At 35.6% G+C, this 27,345-nt stretch overlaps 1 protein-coding gene across 1 annotated transcript in view; it reads right to left on the reverse strand.

Moving 5' to 3' along the window:
* Nucleotides 1-27,345, reverse strand: part of Ascc3 (activating signal cointegrator 1 complex subunit 3) — a 315,331-nt gene that overhangs the window by 89,847 nt on the left and 198,139 nt on the right. Inside the window, exons 30-34 of the mRNA XM_005363511.2 lie at nucleotides 25,816-25,958; nucleotides 9,313-9,450; nucleotides 9,108-9,228; nucleotides 7,977-8,109; nucleotides 2,312-2,437 (exon numbers count right to left, since the gene is read on the reverse strand). Coding sequence (XP_005363568.1) covers nucleotides 2,312-2,437; nucleotides 7,977-8,109; nucleotides 9,108-9,228; nucleotides 9,313-9,450; nucleotides 25,816-25,958 — 661 coding nt within the window. The remainder of the gene's footprint in view (nucleotides 1-2,311; nucleotides 2,438-7,976; nucleotides 8,110-9,107; nucleotides 9,229-9,312; nucleotides 9,451-25,815; nucleotides 25,959-27,345) is intronic.

Raw genomic sequence — 27,345 nt, forward strand, 5'->3', positions numbered from 1 at the left:
TGAATTTTGTAGGAAAATGGATGGAGCTAGAAAACATTATTTTGAGTGAGGTAATCCAGACACAGAAAGACAATTATCACATGTACTCACCCATAGGTAATTTTTAAACATAAAACAAAAAAAACAGCCTACAAATCACAATCCCCAAGAACTTAGACAACAATGAGGACACTAAGAGTGACTTACATAGGAAAGTAGAAAAGGACAAGATCTCCTGAGTAAATTCGGAGATGGGGACCTTGGGGAGGGCTGAAGGGGGGAGCGGAGAGGCAGGGAGGAGAGCAGAGAAACATGTAGAGCTCAATAAAAATCAATGAAAAAGATGATTTAATTTGAAGTGACAACAAAAAATGATGAGTCAACAAAAAACGAGATAAAATTGATAAACCATGTGATGAGAATAGTGTTGCTTCAGTGGTACTGTAAAAAAGGCATAATGAGGAAACTTGTGCCTAATCCAAATAAAAAAATCGTGTAAAAATAACTAGTTAGCATTCATCAGGAGTCAGCATTTTCACATACAGAAAGACAAAAATGACCCAGGGTGGACAAGTCAGCCAACTGTAATGTAGAATACTAGGTTGAATTATAATAGAAAGGGGGATTAGCCAGACAATAGGTGAAATCTAAATAAAGGCTGCATGTTAGCTACTAGGTTTATATAAATGTTATTTTCTGATTTTGGAAATTTTACAGTGGTTATATAAGATATCAACACAGGAAAGATAGGTTTGGAGTAAATGGCATTTCTTAGTAACGTTTTTGAAAGACTTTCTTAAATTCTTTTCAAATGAACCCTTAGAGCCTTTAGTTTGATTTTTTAGAACACACATAAAGGGAAGCAATCTGCAACCTGCTAATGAACTTGCTTGTCCCAAACGCCTTAACCGTTAAGGGACACTAAGTAAAGACACAGCAATTTAAAACAGCTATGTATAAAAGGAGAAATGCTAGCTAAAATATTTTTTTAAGCTACCAACAGTAAGATTTTCTGATGCCATTTTCCATGTTTCCTCTGTTAAAGACTTCATAATGGCTTATAATTTCAACAGGAATATCTCATATTTGACCCTTGCTCCACTCCATTTCCTCTGTATCTATTATAGTTCTCAAAAGTCCTCCCCTCTCTCTTTCCCTCCCACTCCCTTTCTTCTCCTTCCCTCTCTCTCTTTCCTTTTGGTTTTTCAAGACAGAGTTTCTCTGTGTAGCCCTGCCTGTGCTGGAACTCACTCTCTAGACCAGGCTGGCCTCAAACTCACAGAGATCTGCCTGTCTCTGACTCTGAGTACCAGGACTAAGGGTGGGCGCCACTACTACCTGGTAGTAAATGCCTCTCTAGTTGGCCTTTCTGCTGTAACTATCTTCTACTAAAGTGCTTAGGAACCGAAACACAGCAAAACCTATTCTGATGATGTTAATTCATGTATAAGTACTCACAGTGGCTCATTCCCATACCCTCAGAAAGGATCAGATGGGTGCTCTTCAGCACGCTGTGTAGACACAGACCCTTTCCCTCCCATGTATTCATCTACTTTCTGCTCGGGACAAGCTTTACCCCCCATACCCTTTACTCTCTGAGCACTGCAAACTTTCCTAATCTGTAAACACTAATGACTCTTCCAATCCCCAGGACCCTTTGCGTTTATTTTCCTGCCTGGATGCTTTATACCTTTTCTAGTTCTGAATATCTGAAGTATCACATTATCTGACAAGCTATTACCTTCACAGGTTTAAATTCAGTTCTCTTATTTATCAAATTCTTGTGCTTACTCATGCCTTTCCTATAAGAAATGGGAGTCACTGGAGACAAGAGATGGTAAACACAAACATGCATTTCAGAGTTTGACATAACATCTGATAAGTGTCTGCTAAATCAAGATCTAATAAACTAGAAAGAGAAAAATAGGATCAATTATAGCACATTCTTATCTTGTAGAATTCTTATTAACACTAAGAAATACCCCATAATTTCTCTCATCCAACTTCACTACTCTTAACCTTTCTTTGAACTCCAACTGTATCTCTGTTAGTTACTACCACACAGTAACGAAGATGCCTTAATGACTTTCAGTGCTTTGTCTTCCAACTACATAGGAAAATTATCCTACAGCAATTCAAATAGCGAATGTATACAATCAACCATACTCTTATGTACTATGACTATATGGGACATTATATGATTTTCTTGTAAACTTGCATCTACAGAATGTGCTAAGAGCTGACAAACACTCAGACTTGGAGTTTCTTTTAAATGCCTGTGCTTTCTGTACATAAACTGCGCAACTGCCCATTCACAGAGCCTCACACTTACCTAGGGTTCATCATAAGACGTCGGAAAAAGTAAGTCCATGTGATATAATCCATTGCATCTTGCTTAGATGTTATTGTACCTCCAGCAATCTCTGCGTTTAAGTGGTCAGAAAGCACTCCTAATAAGCTATATATTGAGTAAGAGACAAGAAATACAATGAACAATAAACAGTAAAGATTCAGATTTTTATGTTCTAAGCTATCAAAAAGGGGTTTTATGTAATTTACGTATAACAACTTTGTATAATTTATAAATAATTTATTTCAGATTATTTGGTGATAACTGTTAAAAGTTGTTACAAATTCTACAGATTCATAACTTAGCACATGAACTTAAGAACACATTATTAACTAGCACATATATGCTTATGCTTTCTTTCTTGTTAAAATGTACATGAATATGAACAGAGTGCAAGTACTATAGTAATATGGACTTTCCCCAGAATACCTTAAGTAGTAACAACCAGCTGAAAGCAATTACTACTACCTGCCATCTGGTAGATACTCAACAAATAGTAACCTTGCTATCATTTTTTTCAGAAAATAATGGTTATATGGAAAAATAAAACATAGGCTGGCAGGAAGGAAGCTAGAAACTTACAGAAAAAGAAGATGTGACTCAAGAGAGGAGGCTTGTCGAATGAAATGAAGAACATAAGAAGTGCTGGAGCAAAGACTACAAGGGAACTTGTGAGACAGAGATGATAGGCGGAGCAAAGACATTTCCTCTATCCACCCAGTGAACACTAAGGGCTTGAAAGAATAGGAAAGTTTCGTTGAATATAAAAAGGTGATCAGATGTGTTGAAAGATTGGGAAAGAACATGCTAATTTTAGTTTCTTATGTATAATATAAAAAACAAGCAGTGTCCAAAAAGGGCTAAATAATTACAAATAGAATCATATGCAAGTATTCAAATTAACTTTTGTAAAGGACATGAATAGATCAAAAAACTGAATGCAAAAAATATTCTCTATGGCAAGCTCAATTTATTGTGGCAGAGTGAAAGCGGTTACAGTCTGCATGAAGAGTACCGGCAATATCCACTGGAGGCCTGACTATAATCTAGCAATTCCCTTTTTTCATCACAGTCTGATAGAGAAACATCTGTATGTGATATTAGAAAGGCAAAATGCTTCACTGTCACATTATACACAAGAGGAGGAAACTGTGGAGCTAGAGAGACGGCACAGCCATTATGAGTACTTGCAGAGGACCAGAGCTCAGTTACTGGAACCCATACTGCAACTCCAGTTCTAGGGGATCTGATGCCCTCTTCTGGCCTCCTTTAGCATGGTAGGCATGTTGGTGCCCTTACATACATGCAAGCAAAACATTCATACATATTAAAAAAAATCCTTTAGAAGAGATAATTGGATTGCTAAATGTGCAATAGAGAACTGAAGTAGCTATGGAATATTTTATGACATAAAATATTAGTAATGGTCATAGCACAAGAAAAAATAACCTTTTTACTATACAATGCTCAGAGTAAATTAGTTTTGTGATAAATGGGTATGTTAAATCAAATTCTTTAAAAATACATATGAGATGGTCATATGACATTTATCACTTGTTTTTGTGGCGAATTAGATTCACTTATTTTCAGAAGCAGTTTTTGTATTTACATGTATTTACAGGGTAAAGTGTATTTGTGTATGTATACACATATATATAATGATATATATAATGATATATATAATGATATATATATATATATATATGTTTCGTTTTGGATTTCTGTATTCATTCAAAAGATACACAGGTCTATTAAGTTCTTAAGATGATTTCTTAATGAATTTTAGCATCTAAGTTATTCTGACTCCATAAAACAAACTAGAAATTTATTCCTAATGTTTCCTCTCTCTCTCTCTCTCTCTCTCTCTCTCTCTCTCTCTCTCTCTCTCTCTCTCTCTTTCTCTCTCTCGGCTCTTGCTATGTAGTCTAGTCATGGATAATCTGGAATACACTATGTAGACAGATTTTTCTCAAATCTGTTTCCTAAGTGCTGGGATGAAAAGTATGCACCACCACACCCTGCAATTCCTACCTTTTCTATTACTAGGAGAAAGCTCATTAATGGCTGGCATTATTCCTTCTATAGTACAAAGAATTCAACAGTAAAGTATCTCCATCATATGATTTCATTATGAAAAAAGCTGCCTACATTCTGAATTCAACTGCTTTGACATATCTGGTACTGATGACTTTTATTCTCTTTTTTATTGTGCCGTTTTAGTAATTTTTAAAATAAATTTTATTCTTTGAGCTAAGGTGTAAAATTTATTTTTATAAAGTTGTTCATAATATTTTATCTTTTTAATATTTATGATGGTTTTCTAATCCTGGTATTTAGATATAAACATATAAATTTTCTTCATCTTTGGAAAACATAATCAAATAAGCAAACAGTAGAGCCTTGTGGTATAATTCAGTGATCTAAGCTTCTGGGGGAGGGGTGTCTAGCTGGAGGTTTCACCCCAGCTCCTGGCATAAGCTCCCTCCCCTGGGAGCTGCCTCAGTCCAAACTCCACCTCCGAGAAAGCCCACCAAACGGTGTCCCCTCCACAGGGAGGGTCAAGAAAGACCACCAAATCGTTAACTCCTCCCCAGAGAAGGTTGGGACCACTCCCACAGGCTATTTAAACTGCCCCCGTCCAGAGAATGAACATGAGGTCTCCATGGTTTCCCAGGGCCACTCAGGAGCACTCCATTAAACATGGGCATCTTTAATTTGGTCTGATTGGGATTATTTATGTTGGCAGAGAGATTTGGCGTCTTAAGAAAATACTTAACATTTGGAGGGCCCACTGAGATGCCAAGCCAGGTAGACTAAATCTTTCCCCCACAGGAAAATCTTTGGGCGTCTTGTACTCAGCAGCTAATGGCAAACACTGCTTTTAGATTGGTGCTTTCCAAGGACTAAGAGAGACTTGGGATTGCCTGCATAGCTAAAAAAGCTGTCTCATTTCTGCTCATTTATCCCTCTTAGATCTGTCTAATGGCATTTGATAACTTAAGATACTGGTAGCTCGTTACTTCATTTGTTAAGTTTCCTGCTAAAATACAGACAGGTGTGCTTCTTTAACAGACTTCATAATCTAGGACTAACAGGTTTCAGGTGTATCTTCATAGGCTCAAAGTTTCCAGTTCCTTTTAACCTAAAGCAATAGCCTTTTGCTAAGACAGCAAGATGTAAATGTGTTCCAGTTGTCTTACAGATAACCTACAGGTTCCTGGGAAAAAGTTCTGCTGCTGTATCAAAAATCAGGTCTGGTAAAAACTAACAGTCTCCAGAGCCTACTTTAACTCCACCTAGTTTCAAACATATTTAACAGGTCACTCCTGCTGTCTGGGCAACGACAAATTTACTAAGCGCTCTCCAGACAACACCAACACGTCTACCAGCTTCTGGGACTTCACCATTGGTATCAACTCTCCTGGATCAAGGACACCTACCAACTAAAATCTGGTTTTATCAGCTATTGTGTCCCACTTACACATCTGAGCCTCACCAGTACAACCAGGGCACTTCTTTATCCCATTCTTTCTGGCAGTTAATGACTCTTCCCATGACTAGCCCATTCATAGGGCCAATAATAACAATATATATTTTCTCCTAGCCACCTGCCTTCTCATGTCCCTCCAAGAAACAGCTGCCTGATATCTCCAGGATGAGAGTAAAACGGATGCCACTCCAGCCACACCTCTGGCTAAGTGTGAGCACATCAAATCCCAGATCTCCCATTCCCACATCACCCCAAGCCCGCAGGAAGCAGCCAGATTTGAGCTGGTGCCCCTTTATCCAAGGAGTCTAAACTTTTGGTTAAAGGGCTTCAACTCAGCTCGTTGGCACACCTTTATCGAAAAAGTCTGGAATGTTTGGTCAAAAGCATCACATCAGCTCCCTAACACCCCTTTATACAAAATGTCTGGACTGTTTGGCTGGGGGCTTCACCCCAGCTCCTGGCATAAGCTCCCTCCCCTGGGAGCTGCCTCAGTCCAAACTCCACCTCCGAGAAAGCCCACCAAATGGTGTCCCCCCCCCCACAGGGAGGGTCAAGAAAGCCCACCAGATCATTAACTCCTCCCCAGAGAAGGTTGGGACCACTCCCACAGGCTATTTAAACTGCCTCCGCCCAGAGAATGAAAACACGTGGTCTCCAGGTTTTGTGGGGTCTTTGCCTCTCCATGTTTTCCCAGGGTCACTCAGGAGCACTCCATTAAACATGAGCAACTTTAATTTTGTCTGGTTCAGTCTGAGTGGGATTATTTATGTCGGTGGAGAGGTTTGGTGTCTTAAGAAAATACTTAACAAGAGGGATCGAGGCATGGAACCTGCAAGTTCAATGCCTAGCTGGGGTACTGAGTAAGTCCAAGATCCAACTGGGTAACTTAATAAAACCCTATCTCAAAGTGAAAAGCAAAAAAGGGGACAGTGATATATGTAGTGGTAGGGTCTACCATGCCTCAGGCCCTAGGTTCAGTCCCGAAGATCACACACATATAAAAGCCAAAGCAAGCAAACAAATACAGCCCAACATTTGGGACTGCTAAGGTCTTTAATAAATGTTTATTCTTATTTTAATATTTATTCTTATTTTCAAATGTTGTATGTCTAAGTGGGGGCTGGTGATTGTGAATGTAGTGCACTCGGAAGCCAGAGGAGAATATGGACTCCAGCAGAGCTGGAGTTACATGTCGAGGGAACAGAATTTTTGTATTACATGATCAGCAATATAAACTGTTAATTACATGCCTCCTTATTGTAGACTCTATTGCAAAAAGGAAAGTACCTAAAACAATACCAAGGAAAATACAAATTCTTCAGAAAAGTAATGTAGTACTGAATGCTTTCCTCACAACAGATATTGGTTGCAAGAATTATTGACCTTATCCCTACAAATACAAATGAGCAAGTTAAAATTGCTATCACTCCCATTTATACACAATGAAAAGCGAAAGGAACTGCTCAAAGTCAAGCAATTTAGTGGCAGAACTCAGAATTCAACCTGGGTCACCTGGGCCAGAGCAATGGTTCAGCCATACAACAAAGTTTCCCTTAAAATAATAATAACAGCTGTATGTTGTCTCACATTGTAAAGTTATGTTATGAGCATTACTAATTGTTTTTTAGTAAGACATAACCAGGACAAAAAATACCCAAACAAAATTTGAGAAAAAAAAAAAAAGAAAAAGCAACCATTAAGTCTATTTTGTGCTGGCCAACTACTCCTAGGCACAAGGTCTACCCCAAAGTGTGGATGATATACAGTGTTACTCCACTGGGAAAAACTGATTTTCCCTTTCCCAAGAGATCAATTGCAAATAGCTTCTTTGTTAAAGCTTTTTACTTTGCTTTGATATTTTTTGTTTTATCTTTTTTAATATTTATGATGTTTTTCTAATCTATGGATTTTTGTTTTTTTGTTCTTTTTTCGTTTCTTTTGAGACAGAGGGAGATAGGGAAGAGGAGAAGGAAAGGGAGATTGCATGAAGATGAAGTTGGGTGGGTAGGGAGATATAATCTGGGAAGAACTGGGGTTGGGAAAGAATATGATCAAAATGTATCGTATGAAAAACTTATTTTCAATTGAAAAGAAATATAACTAGAAAAACACAAATTCATTATGAAACGAAACCCATTTGTTTAAGACCAAACTTACCTTGATTCAACTGGGAAAGGTTCATAAAGAAATTTTTTATAAAAGTCTTTTTTTATATCATGAACAAGAATTACAGCTTTGCCCTGGTCATCGAACTGAGGTCTCCCAGCTCTTCCCATCATCTGCAGCACATCTATGAAAGAGAAAATAAGAGGCACCCTGCAGTGACACTGAGCACAAAGTAAAGTTACCGATCAGGTCACACTTCTAACAACAAAGACTAATAGTTAATAGGATATTTTAAGAAAATGTGTGCTTCTCTGATCATCACTATTACAGTCTTTAACACATATATATATCTATATCTGTTTATATACATAATATAATCACATATATATGATATATTCAAAATTTACATTAAATAAGCAATTGTGATTAAGACTAAACTCTTAAAATGGCAGTTTACACTATTTGTGAAATGAAGTTCTCCTAAGTTACATGATTTAAGATGCTATTTAACAATACTGATATTGATGGGTCTGTGGCAATGGCTCAGTGGATAAAGCACTTCTGCCCAAGTGTGAGGACAGGAGGTGAAAACTCAGTACTGATATCAAAGCCAGAAGGGTATGGCAGCTTCTCTGTACCCTAGCACATGGAAGACAGAGACGGGTTCCCAAGACAAACTGGTTAACTAGATTAGAAGAACTCTGGCTTCAGCAAGAGCTGCCATTCTTGAGTCAATGAGAAAGACAGCTGGTATCAACCTCTGGCCTCCACTTGCATGTATGCACACAGTGCTGCTGTGCCCGTCCACATGTGTGCTCACACACATTGTGAGTGTGCAGATATACATACATCCACACAAACTGTGTAGTGACTCTATCTAAAAACTATTTAGTTTTTGAAATCTATTAATTATAGTTCTTAATCAAAACTTATTGTCTCTAATAGTTATTAACCAATACTTTTATGAATTTGAAATCATTAACTATGGTTTTGATTATTAATGAATTGGGCAAGAAATAAAAAAGTTCAATATTTACTGAAGCATTTATACTAAAAACAAAGACTTCTTAACTTGATTATTATTATATACATGAGATGAGTTCTTAAAATTTAATTTATATAAACCTAAATTGCTAAAGATGAAAGACAAGTTTAATATATCTTTGAACTAAGAAAAATTACCTGTAATGGGAAAATCCACATAACGTCTTGTTTTTCCATCATAATATTCAGTTCCTTTAATAATTACTAAGTGAGCTGGAAAGTTTACACCCCATGCTAATGTGCTTGTAGCAATAAGAACCTAAAAGATAAACATAATGCTTTATAGCTAAATAAAATGAAACTTCTATGTCACTTTTAAATATGTGTTCAAGGGAAAAGGTACCTGGACTTTACAGTTCACAAACAGTTCTTCTACAGTTTTTCGGTCTCTTTCATGTAGCCCAGCATGATGCATTCCTATCCCAAAAGCTAGAGTCAGCTTCAGGTTGGAATCTCGTATTGTCCCAATGATGTTCTCCATCTGCCAATGCAAGGACAAGTCTAAGATGTAGGTGCATCAGCTTCAAAATACTCATGCATTTCAATTATGTTTGACATACCTTTTGTTTTTTGTTTTTGCATTTTTCTGCCTTTAATGACATTATATGGCCATAAATACATAATCCATTTACTGCTTTCATTAAAGCTGGGTAAACAGAAAAGAATCCCTTCTTGGTAAAAACATATTTTTCATACTACCCATTTTAGTATTATTAAACAATAGAAAAATACATGATGATAAATAGAAATTATTCTTAATGATTATAGAATATTTAAAAGGATTTAAGGTTGTCTAAAAAGGTTCAGGATCATTATAATAAAAAGACACTTATCTTTTCAGATCTCAGTCTAAACTTGAGAAAATGCAAAAACAAAAAGAATCTGATATAATTCTAACAGAAAGTATTAACCACAACAAAGTTTCATACTAAACTTAGGGCTCATTAAGTCACATGACTGACTCCGTTTCTTTATCTGTAAATTAGAAATAATAATAAGAGTATCTTATGTACGCATTTAAATCCTTACATTAAAGTCATGTAATAAGTAACTAGCCTTATCTGAAAATTTGCCAATGGATAAAAACAGTTTGAAGATGCTTGGAGGAGGTCTATTCCAAACTTTTCTGCCAGAAAAGTTGCTAACTATAAAGTTGCATATCAGAGCCTGAAAAAATTTTAATCGTTAAAAAGACTACTTTGTTTATTTCTTATTGCTCTGATCAGTAGCTAAAAGCCTTTCATATCTCCTATTTGCTTTTTTGGGGGTGAATTACCATTTTACTTTAACTGATGTGACATCTCTCTTTTGCTTACCGGGGTAATATAACCAGTATACATGCCGATGGGTAACAACCTTTCTTTGCCCATAAACATCCTTATCTAGTTTTTCAAACATCATTTTATTTATTATTTCAAATAACTTGACAGACCAAATGTTTCAAAGTATTCACTTATGTTTTATTACCTAGAATTTTTCTTAAGCACCTACAAAATATACATATGCCTACTATTTAACTCCTTTTGTAGTTTTAATTTGTACCTAAACAATTATATATCCTTTATTTGCTTTAAAATTATGGTTAAAATCCAAAGTGTTTCTTCTTCTATCAATTTAACTGGAAATGATGGCTATGTGATTCCTTGTTTCAAAGTTAAACTATACAATTCATTTCTTATTTAAAGTTTTTTAATATATTAAAAATGTTCACATATTCTAGCTTTCTATTTTTATAGAGTTTATGTCTAAAGCTTCCCTTATTTCAGTTAAATTTCATACATCTATCTACATGTTTTTTGGAACACATTTAATAAATATTCTTTAAATGTTCTATTCATCTCCACTGTACACTGGATATAATGAATACAACATAAATTTGATGGCAATGGCAAAAAATTTTATTTGCTTATAAAATTTATTCCTTATAAAGAACTAAACAGAAAGTCCAATCTACTCTTCTTAGTGGTCTTCTGCTTGTCCTAAAAGCAGAGAGTAACCTCAGGGACAGCATAGGAAGTTTTTCCCTTCATGAGCATTCAACATCACACCCTTAAAAGGCTATTCCATTTTAGTTATTTCTATAGCCTTATCAACACATGCCATTAGTACTCAGTACTGGAGGGAGAACTTGGAAAAAGATCATGGACAATTTTATATGCTTGAAGTAGAAATACAAATAAATAATACTGTCTTCAGATCTCATTTCATTTTTTTTCCTCCTGACAACTTCTATCATGCACAACTAGAATACATTTCTTCTTCCGGGTGTGCATAAAGTAAACATCTCAAAATCTGCAATTAAGGGAACTTTATGCGGTTGTTACATTTTAGAAAAAATACACAAGTCCATATTATCCATGCAAGGAATAACTGCTTGCATTCATATTCCTTTTGTTTTCATAATTAAGCTAGTTCCAGGACAGGCTCCAAAACCACAGAGAAACCCTGTCTCGAAAAAACAAAAAAAACAAAAAACAAAAAACAAAAAACTTATAAGATTTTAGAATGTGGGAACAAGCTGTCTTGTACTAATAATACATAAAAAGAAGGTAACGTTTAATAATAAAATTAATTTATAGAAAATGATACATTAAGTAGGCAATACTTTAAATATCACACATATTAGAAACGTTATTTGTCAACTTTCACTGTTGTAGTGTATTAAAAGTTCATTCTGTTTTATAATACATAACAGCTTTTGCCTTTATCTGTGAACATAAGAAGTAAACTTCTCTGAAATTTACTATATATATGTACACTGTCTTCAATGAAATTAGCATAAGAAAGTTCTTATTGTCTAATAAATTATTTCTGAGCCAGCTGCACTGCATAAGGTATTTCCAATTTATATTGATTCACTGATGCTTTTAAACTTAAAATTACTTTTAGATTTTTCAGTTTTATAAACAAAGCAAGTATGAATTGTGTAATTCACGATGTCCCATGACAATCATACCTCAAAAGTAATGTGCCATTTGCCATTCAAAAACTAAAACACCTTGTGACAGGAGATTTGGAGGAAGAGGAGCTATTTCTCACTCTCCTCAGCTCTCAGTCACATAAATCAATGCATTAAAAAGAAAGCTTTGCCTATCCGAGCTGGCAATCCCTGAAATCCTCAAGAGGACAATCACAAAAACAACTTCATTTATTACACAGTTTCGAAGGATGAATCTGAATTTTCTGAACAACATAAGGGAAAATTATAGATTCTAATTAGTAAAATAAAATATTACTAAAGTAGCCCAAAGGAATTAAAAAATACATTTTATTGAATTATATGTACTTGTTATTGTTTTTAAACTGAGTTTAATTTTGATCAAATTATTTTAAGTCAAGCAAAAAAAAAAACTGGGAAATTTTCAGGTAGTAAAAGCTGAACCTTTTAATAGATATTTCTTTAGCACTTTCTATTTGTCTCCTGTTGTGCTATCGATTTATAAAGCTTATCATAGATTATTCTTTATACAATGCAGCAGTGTTAACATCACACTTAGCTTATTTATACAACTTAGTATGTTTTAAATTAAAAAGTTTCATTGATTTTGAAATCAATATAGTATCCTTTCTCAACTTTGATTCAACGAAATAAGATTCTCAACAAGTATGGGTTATCATCTCAATTTCTCCAAGGATATGTAGTACGACTCCACCAAGACATATGGCACATTATTTATTACATAAAAATGGATACCATAGCACTGAAAGGGTTAATTGTTGGTAATACGGGTGCTACATGACTAACTACAACTATGAAAACAATAGGAAGTTTCAATTCCGATGTACGGTTGGTTTAATAAATATTTGCTGTAATGCACTGGTATTTTTCCAATAAACAACCTTTGAAATATATCAGACCACCTAATAGTTAAACAAAAAATATTTGAAATTGCACATAAAAGAGAAACAGATCTATATGCTTTCGAGTGATCTGTTTAAGGGGTGGGAGAAGAGACACATATGTAAGTTGTTGAACCATTTACTTTAACTTAATAGAATTTTTTATATTTTAAATTTATTATACTCAAAAAGCTTTTGTAGAGAGATAGGATTCCATTTAAGTAGATACATTACTCTGAGCCTAAAGTACATTCCAGTCAGAATATAATTCAGCAAGTTGATGACAATGCTGGCTCCAAAAGAAAGGAGACCAGATTGGACAAGAATGAGCTAACAGACTGTGCAGCCCAGTTCTGTCCCTTTGAGTGTGATATATTGTTTCAAGATGCTAAAATCCCATAGCTTCTCAAAGCATATCTGCTGTGCTGGTTTTCCCATTTTCACAGAATCCTCATTATCAGAACTCTGTACTCTTTTTCAAAGCATGTCAGACTCAGACCATATGCCACTGAATAATGCTTATCAGTGGTCTAAACTGTTCAACAGAAGATATACTAAGCAGAAGAATCATGAAAGTTACAAAGACTTCTAAAAACAGGAGTCAATCAACCACACTAATACAGATGTTAAATGAAGTTTAAGTATTTTCTTGTAATTGCAAAGTATTAATTTCTTAACCTGTTTCTCTATGATAAACCCCACATATGGAAGAGGAAAAATTAACAATGAAGAATAAACATAGAACATTTTATCGATATGTTAACAGAAATGAATTCTAGAAAGTTATTCAAAATAAAAGCTTCTAAAATTTCCCAATACTACAAAATTATTTTTTCCTACCTTCTCTAAATGTCAATCATGCTGTAAAAGATTTACCATATAGTGACCTATTAATTTTAAGCATATATGTGATTAAGGAAATAAATCTGCCCGAGGGAGAAGTTTAGCAATACAGCACCTGCTTTTCACATATAAACCCATGGGTTCCATTTTTAGTAATGCTGATTTAAAAAAAATTACATGAGAAATAAACACAAATTCACACAAAAGTGTGAACTACAAATAAGTAAATACACACCTAAACAATAAATAAAATCTAAACAATAAGAGATTTGCTACATTTTCCAAATATATAGAATACCATTTAAAATTACTTTTTCCTTGCCTAATTCTTACTTATTATAATATACAAATGGAATCTGAAGGTAAGATATTAACACGCTTTCCTCATTCACATCTCTAAGTTAATTCCTTATACCACTAGCAGAAAATCCTTCTAAAAACACTTCCTATTTACTTTTTGTACATAGTTTTGATGCTTATTTCCATTTTTAGAGAGTTTTGATTCTAATACATTGGAGTATATGTCCATATATTGGGGTGCTTTTCAAATGCAGAACAGACTGAGCTGAAAATGAGTATTACAGAGTTATCTTTTTAAAGTAGCACAATTACATTTTATTAATATGAATTAAATCATGATATGATAACCAGAAGGGCATAAACAAAAGGTCAAAGTTCACCTTTAGCTTTCAGCAGACTTGGCCTATTTACTTGGCATACTCAGTGTTGCATAACCATGATACTACAAATGTTGAGTATCTAATTTTAGGATATCTGCAGATTCCAATTGGGCACCCTAATCTGTAATGTTCCTAAGGTGATACTTTCTAAGCACAGGCACAATCCATAACAGTTACCATGCTAAAAATACATTATTTTTAAGGATCTGATATGTTCTTAATGCATTTACTTATCACAGCAGTCCCGTGAAGACAGTTGTTACCATTCCTTTTACATGTGAAAATTTGAGGCCTATCAGCCACGTAGTATACTGGGATCGTATAACTAATGGTAGACAGTCAGTCATGATCCCAGCACTGCTGGATGTAGTTTATGCCTTCCAGCACAGTGCCCCATATATTACTACATGAATGAAAGACCACTTAGAGTTACAATGTTCACTAGATCTCATTGTTCCAGACTGTATGCAGAAAACAGGCTAAGATTTGATACAATGAGTAATTATCATTCACACACTGGAACAATCTACTCAGATTATTTGCAAATATTCTTTAGTATTTAAATATCTCTATACCTATGCCTAAAAAAGAAGAACATCTCAATTATCTTGTTCTATAAACTAAAACCAAATGCCATCTCTTTCAACTTCTTCATGATTGTGAAATGGCATAGTCTTGTCAATTTCTTGTTCTTGTAGCTATTTTTTTATACATTTTTCCCTCTTCAATTTTTTTTATCTTATCTAAGGTTAATATGTTGCTAATAAGCCTACTTACTGTAAATATTGCAAGTTAAAACAAACAAACAAAACAGACCAAGTTTGCTACCCTGTGTTTGGGTACAACTTGTCACTTGCTGCATCACCCAAAGTAATCAATCTTTCTGCTCTAGTTTTTGCACCTGGAAAACTGGGATAAGAAATATGTTCTACAAATTTATGACTAGATTTGAAAATAGATCCTTTAAACAACTATAAAGTACTCCATGCATGTTACCAACTAAAGCAAAGAGAAACAGACTGTCTTCTGTTGTTTAAGGAATGAAAATTAATTATCCCAATCACACCGGTATCCCATGAGTCCCAACTAGACCCAAATGTTCAACGCTTAGCAAATTCACAGAGGTCTGTTTTCCACACCATTTTAAGACATTTCACATCATAAGCATTTCCATATTTTTTAAGAGGGTTGAGGCATGGTTTATCAAAGAATGGGTGCAGGGTTGGGGAGTATGTGGTGTTTCCAGCTACTCCTAAAGCTGACATGGGAAGAAAGACCTTTAGCATGAGGGTACCCTGCACTAAGCACAGTAAGATCCTTGTCAGAGTGAAAATAAAAATGGGCCAAGAATTCACGTCAGTGGTAGAAACTTGTTACATTGGTTATTAGTCATGTTGCTAGGACAAAATGCCTGACCAAGCAAGCTTAAGGAAGGGAGTGTTTATTTTGGCTTGCAATGAAAGTCTATCATGGTAGGGAAGGCATGGCAGTCAGTGGGAAGCAACTGGTCACAATGTATTCAAGGTTAGGAGACAGAGACCAATGAATGCTATCATTCAGCTAGCTGGTTCCTTATTCAATGAAACCCATGAGATAGTGCAATTCCCATCGATGGCAGGTTATCTAGATAATCAGATTGTGAGAGGCCTGAAGTTTGGTACTATGTAGCACAAACAAAACAAAACCCAGAAAGCAACCAGAGTAAGATTTATTCATGAGTTATTAAATGTTTTGTGAATTACTTCGAAGTAGAAAAGTTAGCAACCTTTTAAAGTTTTGTATAATTTAGGAAGGTTTTTAGCCCATTAATCTGAATTAGCAAGATTTAACTAAACTGTTTTATTTCTCACTTTTGTTTTTATATTGTCTTCACCCATATCCATTGCCTGGCTTGCTCCAGTCAGAGAGATACTACTTTTCCTGCTTTTGATCTTTGGAACAAGCATAAATTAACTGTCTCCTTTTTATTACTTTAGGTATGTAGATCTTATTTAACAGCACATAGAAAGAAATGGGCAGTTTTGGAGATATAGTAAAAGTAAGAGAGTTAAGAAAGGAATGTAAATATCATCTTTTTTTAAAAGATTCATTTATTATGTATACAACATTCATTCCATGTATGCTTACATGCCAGAAGAGGGCACCAGATCTCATTATAGATGGCTGTGAGCCACCATGTGGTTGCTGGGAATTGAAGTCAGGACCTCTGGAAGAGCAGTCAGAGCTCTTAACCTCTGAGCCATCTCTCCAGCCCCTGTAAATATAATTCCAACAAAAGCCTAATCTTTTCCCAGCACTCTGCTACCTGCTGAGAGAAGAAAGAAAAGCAATATACAACCAGTGAATTCAGAAGAAAGGGCTTTCTCCTGCTTTTGTACCTTTTGTACCCTTTAGTGCTGACTGGTAAGCACCCAGAGCTATCACAGTCCTGTTGCATGTGGGACTACATGGTTGAACACCTGAGGGAACACGATTTAGCGAACCTTGTTAGTGCCGTAGCAAAAACCACTAAGCTGTGGTTCATTCCATTTCTCCGCACTCCTCTCATTTACTCTATAACCAGTTCCAAACTGGCTTCTGTTCATAACAGATTGCTCCTTGCCAAGTTCACTCACAGGGCCTCCAAGTGTTAAATGACACTGGGAGCTTCTCTCTCATACCATGAATTCCCTTCATCACTTCATGTAATCGAGCACTTTCTCCTGCACTGGTCTCTGTCTACTGGCATCTTATCACCTTTGACAGTTTCCCGTTTCCTATCTCACTTCAAAACAAGTGAGTCCCTTGTGTGCCTCTTCTTCACACTGCCCAAGGCTGTTATATGAACTCACGTGGGCATGAAGTCTGCTTGTACACAGACATGTCCAACTCCATATGTTCACATCTGAAGTAGGTTTGACAGACCTCTTACATTTAATCACTTTGTAATTTCCACTTGAAAGTCTTAGGCATACCAAAAAACATGTCAAATATAACTTTTAAGTTCAAATACCCTTCTTCCTTTATCCCGTTCTTTATTTCTCAGAATTTCTTTTGCTGTTTCATTACGTAGCATTATTATGATCTGATTTAACAACCAGAGTGCCATTCTTGATTACTTTTTCTATCTTTCATCTATCATAAAGTCTTATTATTAAAACTAAATATATCTTTCTGTTGCCACCGCCACCAAGGTATTAGGAGGCCTTACACCACCATCCCTACTAGTTCTATGTTATTGTTCCAGAATTAACAAAATGTTCTCAAAAAGTGAAAGAAAGATCTGTAGAAATGGCTTAGTAGCTAAAGAATGTGCTACTCAAGTATATGGATTGGCGTTTGGATTCCCAGAACCTATGTATACAGACTGGCTGGCCATGACAAATCACTTGTAATTTCATCCTCAGAAGGTGGAGATACGAATCCCCAGAGCAAGCTGCCATATTGGTGAGCTCTAGGTTTGACTGAGAGACCCTCCCTCAATGAATAAAGTCAGAGAGCATTTTAGGATGATTCTTGGCACCAATTTTGGGCCTTTATATGCACATATATTCAAACACATGCAAAAATGTGAATATATACACAAGAAAAACAGAAAAAATGTAAAAAAAGTATATATGTAATTGGTGTTCCTTATACCCTCTACTATCATGAACTGCTGCTGCCTTAGCTATGTGCTTGGTTTGCTCCCTGTCCTTTCCAACTGTGCTCAGAGTCTCTCTTGTCAGAGGCCCTTCTGCCTTGATTACTGTGTATTATCCAATAATGAACATTCTCATCTCCCATGGTTATTATTTTTCTTATGAGAATCACCATACATTAACTTATTTGCTTGTTATCATTTATCCCCACTGGAATGTTAATTAGTAAAATCCAGGAATATTACAAGACACAAAACTACAAAAGCACTGACCTTATAAACAATTGCCCCTCCACAGTATTTAAAACAAAAGTTAACCAACTTACTGGTGTGTCTGTAGCTTTTGCACAAACTTCCTATCAGTAGTCTTTCTGACCTGTACCATTATTACTGGCATAATGGGAAGCAATTGTGATTTTGATTTACACTTGGTAATTAGTGATACTAAACATTTTTCTAAACCTGGCACATATATGTTTTCTTGAGAAATGTGTTTAAACCCACTGATCATTTTTATTGGGCTGTTTGCTGATTTAATCCTCAGTTCTTTTTCTTAGTTTTGAAAATCATATTCTGGACAGTAATCCCATGTTAGAGGTATACATTGCAAGTACTTTCTGTTAATCTGTAAGGCTATCTCTGTATTCTGCTGAGTTTTCTTTATTGTGCCTTTAAGCAATTTTGGATTAGAAAAAATAAAATAGTGGTATGAAAAAACTGTCCTTTCTCTAATGTGTCTTTTCTGTTGTTCAATAGCCTCTTAGTTTCCTACAAGCTGTGACACTGGTATGTCATCCTACTTTCTCTCCTTCCCAATTCCTTCCTCTCTGTGTTGCTTTTCTGATATTGAGGATAATCTAGAGCCTCAGAAATCCTATGTGCATTACTTCTTTCCTTCTTTCTTTCCTCCCTTCCTTCCTCTTCTTTTTCTTTTTCTACATGGGTCTTGCTACATAGCCTTGACAGGCCTAGAACTTGCTATGTAGATCAGGCTGGCCTTGAACTCACAGAGTTTGCCTGTATTTGCCTCCTGAGTGCTGGAATTAAAGGCATAAGGCATCACACCTAGCTTCCTAAACCTTACCACCTTTGTCAAAAATCAAATGGTTTATGCATCAGAGTGTCCAGGCTCTTTACTCTAAGGTCAGATTTTAATGCCAATATTATGCTTATCACTACAGCTTTGAATTGATGTAGGAAGGTCATTGGTTAAATAAACTGCCTTGGCCCTGATAGGTAAGAACATAGGTGAGTGGAGTAAACAGAACAAAATGCTGGGAGGAAGAGGAAGTGAGGTCAGAAATCATGCAGCTCCCCTCAGAGCCAGATGCCATGAAGCAAGCTGCCAGGTCAGACATGCTGAATATTTCCTGGTAAGACTGATGCTACTCAGATTATTAGAGATGGGTTGATTGGGATGTGAGAATTAGCCTGGAAGGGCTAGAGTTAATGGGCCAAGCAGTGTTTAAATGAATACAGTTTGTGTGTTGTTATTTCGGGGCATAAGCTAGCAGGCAGCCAGGGTGCTGGGGACGCAGCCCCACCGCTCCTATTACAACATTGAATCTGTTAAATTGTTCAAAATGGCTTTCATATTTGGCCCTTTTGGTAGTTCTGTCCACATTATACAATGGTATTTTCTAGTTCAGTGGCAAACAACACTAGTACATTGATAGACATCATGCTGGACTTCTCTTCTGGTACTGTGCTAATTTTTATGACAGAATACCTGATGGACAACTGGAGTCAGCAGTGTCATAGTGACTTCTCTTCACCACAGTGGGAAAGACTGGAGGCCTCATGGGTCTCTAAACTAGAAAGCAGAGTAACCAAGCCAAGACTTGTGGTGGGACCTGTCTCCAGGATCCTTTTTTATTTCAGTCAGGCCCCAGCTCCTAAATGCTCCACAGCCTTAAAATAATACCATAAAATGTACACCAAGTGTTCAAAACACATGCCTGTGGGAGGACATTTCTGATCAATTCGTAACAGGTAGTATGGAGAGTCTGTCAACATTGGCTCTCAATTTGAGTACACGTTGCCCTTCCTCATTTTTGTATTCTCTTCAAATTTCTTTAATTAATGTTTACTAATCTGTAATGCAAAGGTCTTTTTGCCTTATTAGCTAAATTTACTCTCTTAGACATTTCTTCATCATCATCATCATCATCATCATCATCATCATCATCATCATCATCACTATTTTGTAGATCTTATAAAATGAGATCACTTTCTTGATTTATATTTCAAATAATTCACAACTGGGAAAAAGTAATACTAGTGGCTTCTGCATTCATTTGAATCTATAAAGTTTGCTGAATTCATTCATTATTTTTCTAACAGTTTTTGTTGGAATTTAAAATATTTTCTTCCCATGCCATTGGCCAACAGTACTAGCTGCTTATGGCAGGTCTTATAGAACTGTTTGGTGAAAGTGCTCATCCATGTCTTATTAGCAGATGTTAGAGGTCATTCAGCTTTATCCAATACAATGCTAGTGGATTAATTATCATCAATGTGCTTTATTATACTGAGGTGTTATATATGTTCCCCTAGAATTGAAACATTCTTTTCTGGCTCAGGAAGTAAACAAAATCTATGTCTTAGGGGTCCTGTGATTTACTACCCTACTCAAGGGTATAAACAAGTGGGATGGACAGTAGACTTATGGGCAGAGCTGTCTATAGCTAAATAGGAGCACCTAGGATGCAGCCTTTGTGAGTCATCAGCTTTCATGGAGTAGGATTTTGGGGAGCATAATTTCTTTACATAATACCTCAAACACACCATGGGATTAATCCCATTAAACTTAAAAGTCCACTAAATCTAGACCTGGATGGGACCATTTACCCAATATGTGGGCAGTGTTCTCTCTGAGATTTTTTGTTTGTTAACAATGCCCAAGAAAAGCCATAAATATGAGGCATGTTTCTTCTATACCTTTGTTCATTTTATCATATATTTTCTCTGCACTGAGATGATCATGCTTTGCTTCTCATTTTGATGAAGTCCTATATTTTGTTGTGCACTACTGAAAATTAATGGTTCTGTTCTTACACTGCTAGAACCATGTTCCAAGAGCCAAGTGGCCAAGGGCTGCATACTTTCTAAAATCTCAGCTAATAAGCATCATTATATTTTTTTCTATTCCTCATGACTTCTTAGCTTTTCTGGTTTGGAGAGCTAATATCTACAAGATTAGTAATTTGCTTAGAAATAACAATAACTGAAATATCTACACAGGGTATTTGATGTTTCCGTTCTACTTGATGGAAAAGCAAAATGTGGTTATTATCATTTAGGCAACTGATTTTGATGAAATTAGGCTGTTATATAATTATACAACAAGGGAGAAAATTTTAGGCACACCCAAACTTTCTACTCTATTTAAAAAAATTAATCAAAGACTTTATAACTTTATAAATTAAGCATGCATACAAATCTAGCTGCCAGCCTCTTATGGCTATGTATTTTGGGCACTCTAGATTAGCTTAGCAGCTTGTTGAAAAACATGTCCAAGTGACACATGGTAGAGCAAATAAATAATAAATGTATTTTCGGCTTGGAAGAGTGGCAAATAGAAACAATTTGTTCTCTACCCTTGCTTAGCTGCTACCACACATATGTATCAGTAGATTTCTAAATAATGTCATTTCTCTCCCTTCTTACTATTCTTTACTACTGAATGTAATATATTAGCTCTGACTTTTTTAGTTTAGTCTACTGGCTAATGTTTACTTTTCACTATGAACTTGAATAAATTTAGTATTGCCAGAAAACTATTTCTCTATATATGTCTGAGGGCATTTCCAGAAAGGTTTAATTGAACAAGTAAGAGCCAACACAAATGTGGGCGGCATAATTCCATAACTGAGACCCTGGACTAGATAAAAGGAAGAAGCAAGCATTTAATGGTTCAGTTTCCTAACTACAAACTCATGTGACCAGGTACCTCAAATCCTGGGACCACCCCTTCCATGCCATGATGGACTATATTCTTAAAGTCTTCCTGACTTAAAGCTGTTTTCATCCGCTATTTTGTAGCAGCAAGGGAAGTAATACAGTAGAGAATACTGAGAAGGGACTGCAGTAGGACTGTATGAGCAGAGGTGTACCTTGGTGCAGAGAACATGGACGAGACCCTGAATTCTAACTCCAGCTCGGCAAAACAACAGGTTACCAACAACAGAAGCCATAAAGAGATCAAGAAACGTAGCTCTTTATGTTAACTGTTGCCCAAGATGGAAGTTTTAGTTGAGTTGTCCCTCTGGAGACATGCAAAGAAAGATGTTTTGATTATTTGATAAAAATGTATATTGTTTGGAAGTTTTTCTTAAAATGTAGCCAATGGGGAAAACACCAAATTAATTAATTTAGAAGAACTATACATTGAACCTGTACTACTCTGGACAGCGAGTATCACTTTCTATAACTCCTATAACATCAGCCAAAAATAAATCCTCTTTTCCTGATATATGTCACAGATTAAAACTCAGGCAATCAAAATTTTCTGTTTGTCATGAAGTCTGAGAGAATAGTGCAAAGACTTGGTGAAAGTTTGAGGCTAGAAGAAGCGTATGCTCTCAGTGAGAATCCAAGTGACTAAGTAGCTTTATTCCCAGAAACTCTAGAAGTCATGTAAAAGGCTTCCTACTGGCAAATCCAAAGGATACTACTTTGGGGTTTCTAGCTGCAGTATAGTTTTATAGGAAGGATATACTTGGAGTTATTTTCCTACATCTTAACACTTTCAGTCAGTACTGGATTAAGATATTAAATTATTCCTTTGCCTCTGCTGAGAAATTTAACTCATGAGTCTTTCTTAGCCAAGTTATCTCTTGATGCGCTGATTCTTTTGCTTTGCTTTCACTATTGCCTCTTCCCCAGATACCTAGAAAGTAGTTCTTCAGCTGCAGAATGATTTGAAGGCTGCCTATGTCAGCAAGAGTCCCCTTCAGTTGCCAAGATAACTACCATGTTTACTCAGCTTTCTCCAAGAGCTGTCCTGTCACAAGACACTAAATACTGCACAAAGAGCATTAATGATATATGACACTAACATTTACCCCAGAATGCCTTCACAGAATGCATCCTCTACAGGCATTACAAATCTAGAGTTGGTTTTATGCCACCTATCTAGAGTACATCTGACAAGAGAAACTTCAATAGAGAAATGTCTCCATTAGATTATCTGGAGGCAAGAGTGTAGTGCATTTTCTTGATTAATGGTTGATATGAGGGGGTGGCAGCCCAGGGCAGATGGTTCAATCCCTGGGTAGATGGTCCTAAATTGTATAAGAAAGCAGGCTGAGCAAGTCACAAGACATGTAGAAATAAAAAATTACCAGTTGTCATAATTTTACCAGCAAACAAACAAACAAACCATGCAAGCAAATGTTATGGATTCCACTTATCAATAGTGATAAATTTTTGTGCTAACTGAAACAACACAATTCTCCACAATAGCTGAGCTATACAGACTTCCACAGATATCATCATTAGAACAAATACATAAAAGAAGTGCACTCTTGCAAGGATGAACACATGAGGTTCACATTTTAAAACAATGTGAATCACATATGTGCTAAATGCAGAGCAATGTACTGTGAGCACACACCCTAAAGTGTGTTCAGTAGGTATGTATGTACTTTATACTCTGACTTCAAAGAAATGTTTCAATTAGGAACATTTTTTAGAGACAAAAGAGAAATAAAATTAAGATGAAATAGATATTATATTCTTCATATATTAAACCATAAATAGGTAATTTACCTATTTTTAGCATTTGCCTCCTAAATTGTGATACTGTTGTAGAAATTTCTTAAAAATGAACACAAACAGTATTAGATTTCCTATGGCATCTTCAAATAAAATTTGTCAGTTCTCCCTTCTCTTACTCCTCTATAAAACACTCCTACTTCCTCAACAGGTCTTTTGTTTCTTCTTGAAATAGATCTCCTTTCATTAGAAAGGCTATTCCTATATTCATAACATTTATATACATAGAATGTATACGCATAAACAGGATAAACTAGGATCTTAAAGGAGAGAGAACATGCATTTTTATCTTTTTGAATCTTAGTCACCTTGCTTAATATAATACTTTTCAAATATAGCCACTTTCTTTAGACACAACAATTGATTAACACAGAATAAAATTATTTAGACATTAAGTAATACTGCACAGTATATACATATAAGCAAATTTAAGAAAGTAATGATGAAATCCTAAAGATAAAATTATCTGTGGAACTTAGAACGCTTTGAAATACTAGCTTATGATAGCATATGCATTGTATCCAACAGACAGTAACTCTAGATGGCCACAAGAAAATGAAAGGTATAATGATATTTTTATGTATTTTAATAAATAAAGCTTACCTGAAGATCAGAGTGCAAAGCTAAGCCACTACAGCTCAGGGAGTAGTGGCACACACCTTTAAGCCCAGTGTTTGGGAGTCACATTCCTTTAATCCTAACACTAGGGAGGTGGAAAAAGGAACGATATGGCTGGGCGGAGAGAGGAATATAAAGGGGGAAAGACAGGAACTCACTGGAGTGTGGAGGCTGAGGTTTGGTTGAGACACAGTGCTACCCACACAGGATCACCCCTTCGATCTGAGGATTGGTAAAGGTAAAAGGGCTCTCTAGTGGTTTACTGCTCTGCGTCTTTGATCTTCAGCTTTAACCCCTATATCTGTCTCAGAGTTTTTATTATTCATGCTACAGAAAGGCAGAAATTTCTAATTTTTTCAAACTAAACTGATGGGTTTGAAACACTGTTCTTCAGGCTATGACCACAAAAAGAAGAAATGGAAGGGGGAATGAGAGATGATAATACAACAATTAGGTAACCTATTTCTTCAGTCTTCATCATAATTCTGTCTCAGAAAATATTTTTAAAACTGGAAAAATATTAAAAAGGAAAGTCATTATGAATTAAATCTATGAAACAGAGAAGGGACAACAAGGACCATATTACACATACTATATAATTTGAAAGGAAAACCTTTAATTTGTAAAAGATAAAAAGACAAGCAAAAATAATTAAGGAGTAGATTAGCATATATACATACTGACATACACACATGTAGGAACAGTTAGTAATATGAAGTTGCATATAGGTATTTCCACCTAATTTTAAGGCTCAACTAATGAATAAATATATGAAAACATGTTCATGTACAAAAATCAAGGTGTAGATTAAAAAAAGAATAACCTTTTATTCATAGTGTTACTTAATTAAAATAAATGGGGACTCTCCTACACCAAGGCTGACCACTTCAATCAGCATAGGTACTTGAGAAATCAATTAGCAGCATAAGAAAAGCAGCAACTACAGTCTGAGAAAATAATTCTAAAGGAATAAAGTGCAATAAAGAAACTCGATTATTTAATTATATGAAGAAAAAACTATGGAATAGGCACATAGTGAAATAAAACAGTACAGGGACAAATTGTAATTATTTAAAAATGTAAAGGTAGTTTTAAAGTTTACTATACTGATTAGTATTTACTAACTAAGCTATAAACAAGGATCATGTTATACATTTTTCTAAAGTTAATCTAACAAAATTGATTTAAGTTATGTAAGGGCAAGAAATACTAAAACTTTTGAAAACATAGTTGAATATAAAATATTAATCATTATGATATTAAATAAAGGGAATGATCATAGATCTGCAAAGTAAGTGTTTTACTTGGAATACCCAAGGATATGTATGCAAATATTAATAAGGTTGTATAAACGTAGCATAATACTGTACTCCTTCTTTCCTGTTATTTTTATTACAGAATGAAACTAAATATAATTAAGTACACAACTCCTATCACAGTACAGTATTAATTTGAAAAAGCAACTTACCTCTTGTTCATCCATATTCAACCACTGTTTTGGGTCCTCTTCAGTAGCCAGAAAAGCTATCAACTCTAAAGCAGTAAGTCGAGTTTGACGTCTTGATGAGACAAATATCAAAACAGGCTTGGCTGGAGAATGACTTCTAATTGCTGTGAAAAGTTGTGGGAAGGAAAATATTAAGCCACTTAACAGATGCACATGAAAACCAATATAGTTCATGTAAATTCTTAATTTGGTCAGGAAATTAATTATTTTTCAAGTAGTAGAGTGATATGGGAGTGATTTCTTATTAATAAAGAAACTGCCTAGACCCATTTGATAGGCCAACCCTTAGGTAGGCGGAGAAAACAGAACAGAATGCTGGGAGAAAGAAGCTGACTCAGGAGTCGCCATGATCCTCCCACTCCAGACAGACACAGGTTAAGATCTTTCCTGGTAAGCCGCTCGTGGGCTACAAAGATTAATAGAAATGGGTTAGATTAATATGTAAGAGCTAGCCAATAAGAAACTGGAACTAATGGGTCAAGCAGTGTTTAAATGAATACAATTTGTGTGTTGTTATTTCGGGGCATAAACTAGCAGGTGGCCCGGGGTGCTGGGGATGCAGCTCCGCCGCTCATATTTCAACAGTAGAGGAGTCTGACAGGACACTGGGAAAAATGACAGAAAAGGGAAGATGCTGACCACAGTTGTACAGAACACTGCCTAGTACAGGGAAGAGTTACTCATCACACCCAAGGTCATGCCAAGGAAGGAGGCACTAAAATGGTGAGATTCTTCACTAAGCTATACATAGACATAGAGTCTTACGTTGAGTTCTCTCTATTCTTCTGTTTGTTTCCAAGACACTGCTGCTTGTCTAAGTGATATGAGAGGTAAACAGTCTGAGATCTAAAGAGTTCAAGCAAGCTCGGACAAATTATGAAAAAGCCCAAGAAACAACAACGACAACACACACACACACACACACACACACACACACACACACACACACACACACACACACACACACTTCTACTATTACTGTTATCAGTAGATGAAAAATTAAAATAAATAACTGATAAATGAGAAGAAAGTTTCCTTCTGACTTCTGAAATACAAAGAAGGAGAGTACATTAGAGATTAAGTGCCTGATATGTATCTGAGAAGGGCATGGCAACTCGGAACACAGAAGAAAAGGGCACTTCGAAGCCTTGGTACCAACAATAAAGAAAGAATAATTACATTTTTAAAGAAATACTTAATGTGGCACATAAACCATCTGGATTGCCTGCAAGTGAGATTTGTTTATTTTAAAACAGTGGGAAAATGGCACAAGAAGAATTGTTACTTAAGCAACTCTTTCAAAACAGTGAGAGAGGTTGAAGGTAGGGAAGAAAATCACTAAAACTAACTTTATTCAAAATGTTACAATGATGTGTAACACCTTATAAGCTAATAAAAGAATTAAAATCAATATATTTAACATTTTATAAGAAAAAGTTCCCCCTTGTTTAGATTTCTTCTTTGAACTATGAGCTGCAGAACCTGTTCTAT

This window comes from Microtus ochrogaster, linkage group LG9 (assembly GCF_000317375.1).
Source record: "Microtus ochrogaster isolate Prairie Vole_2 linkage group LG9, MicOch1.0, whole genome shotgun sequence".
In the NCBI taxonomy this organism is placed as follows: domain Eukaryota; kingdom Metazoa; phylum Chordata; class Mammalia; order Rodentia; family Cricetidae; genus Microtus; species Microtus ochrogaster.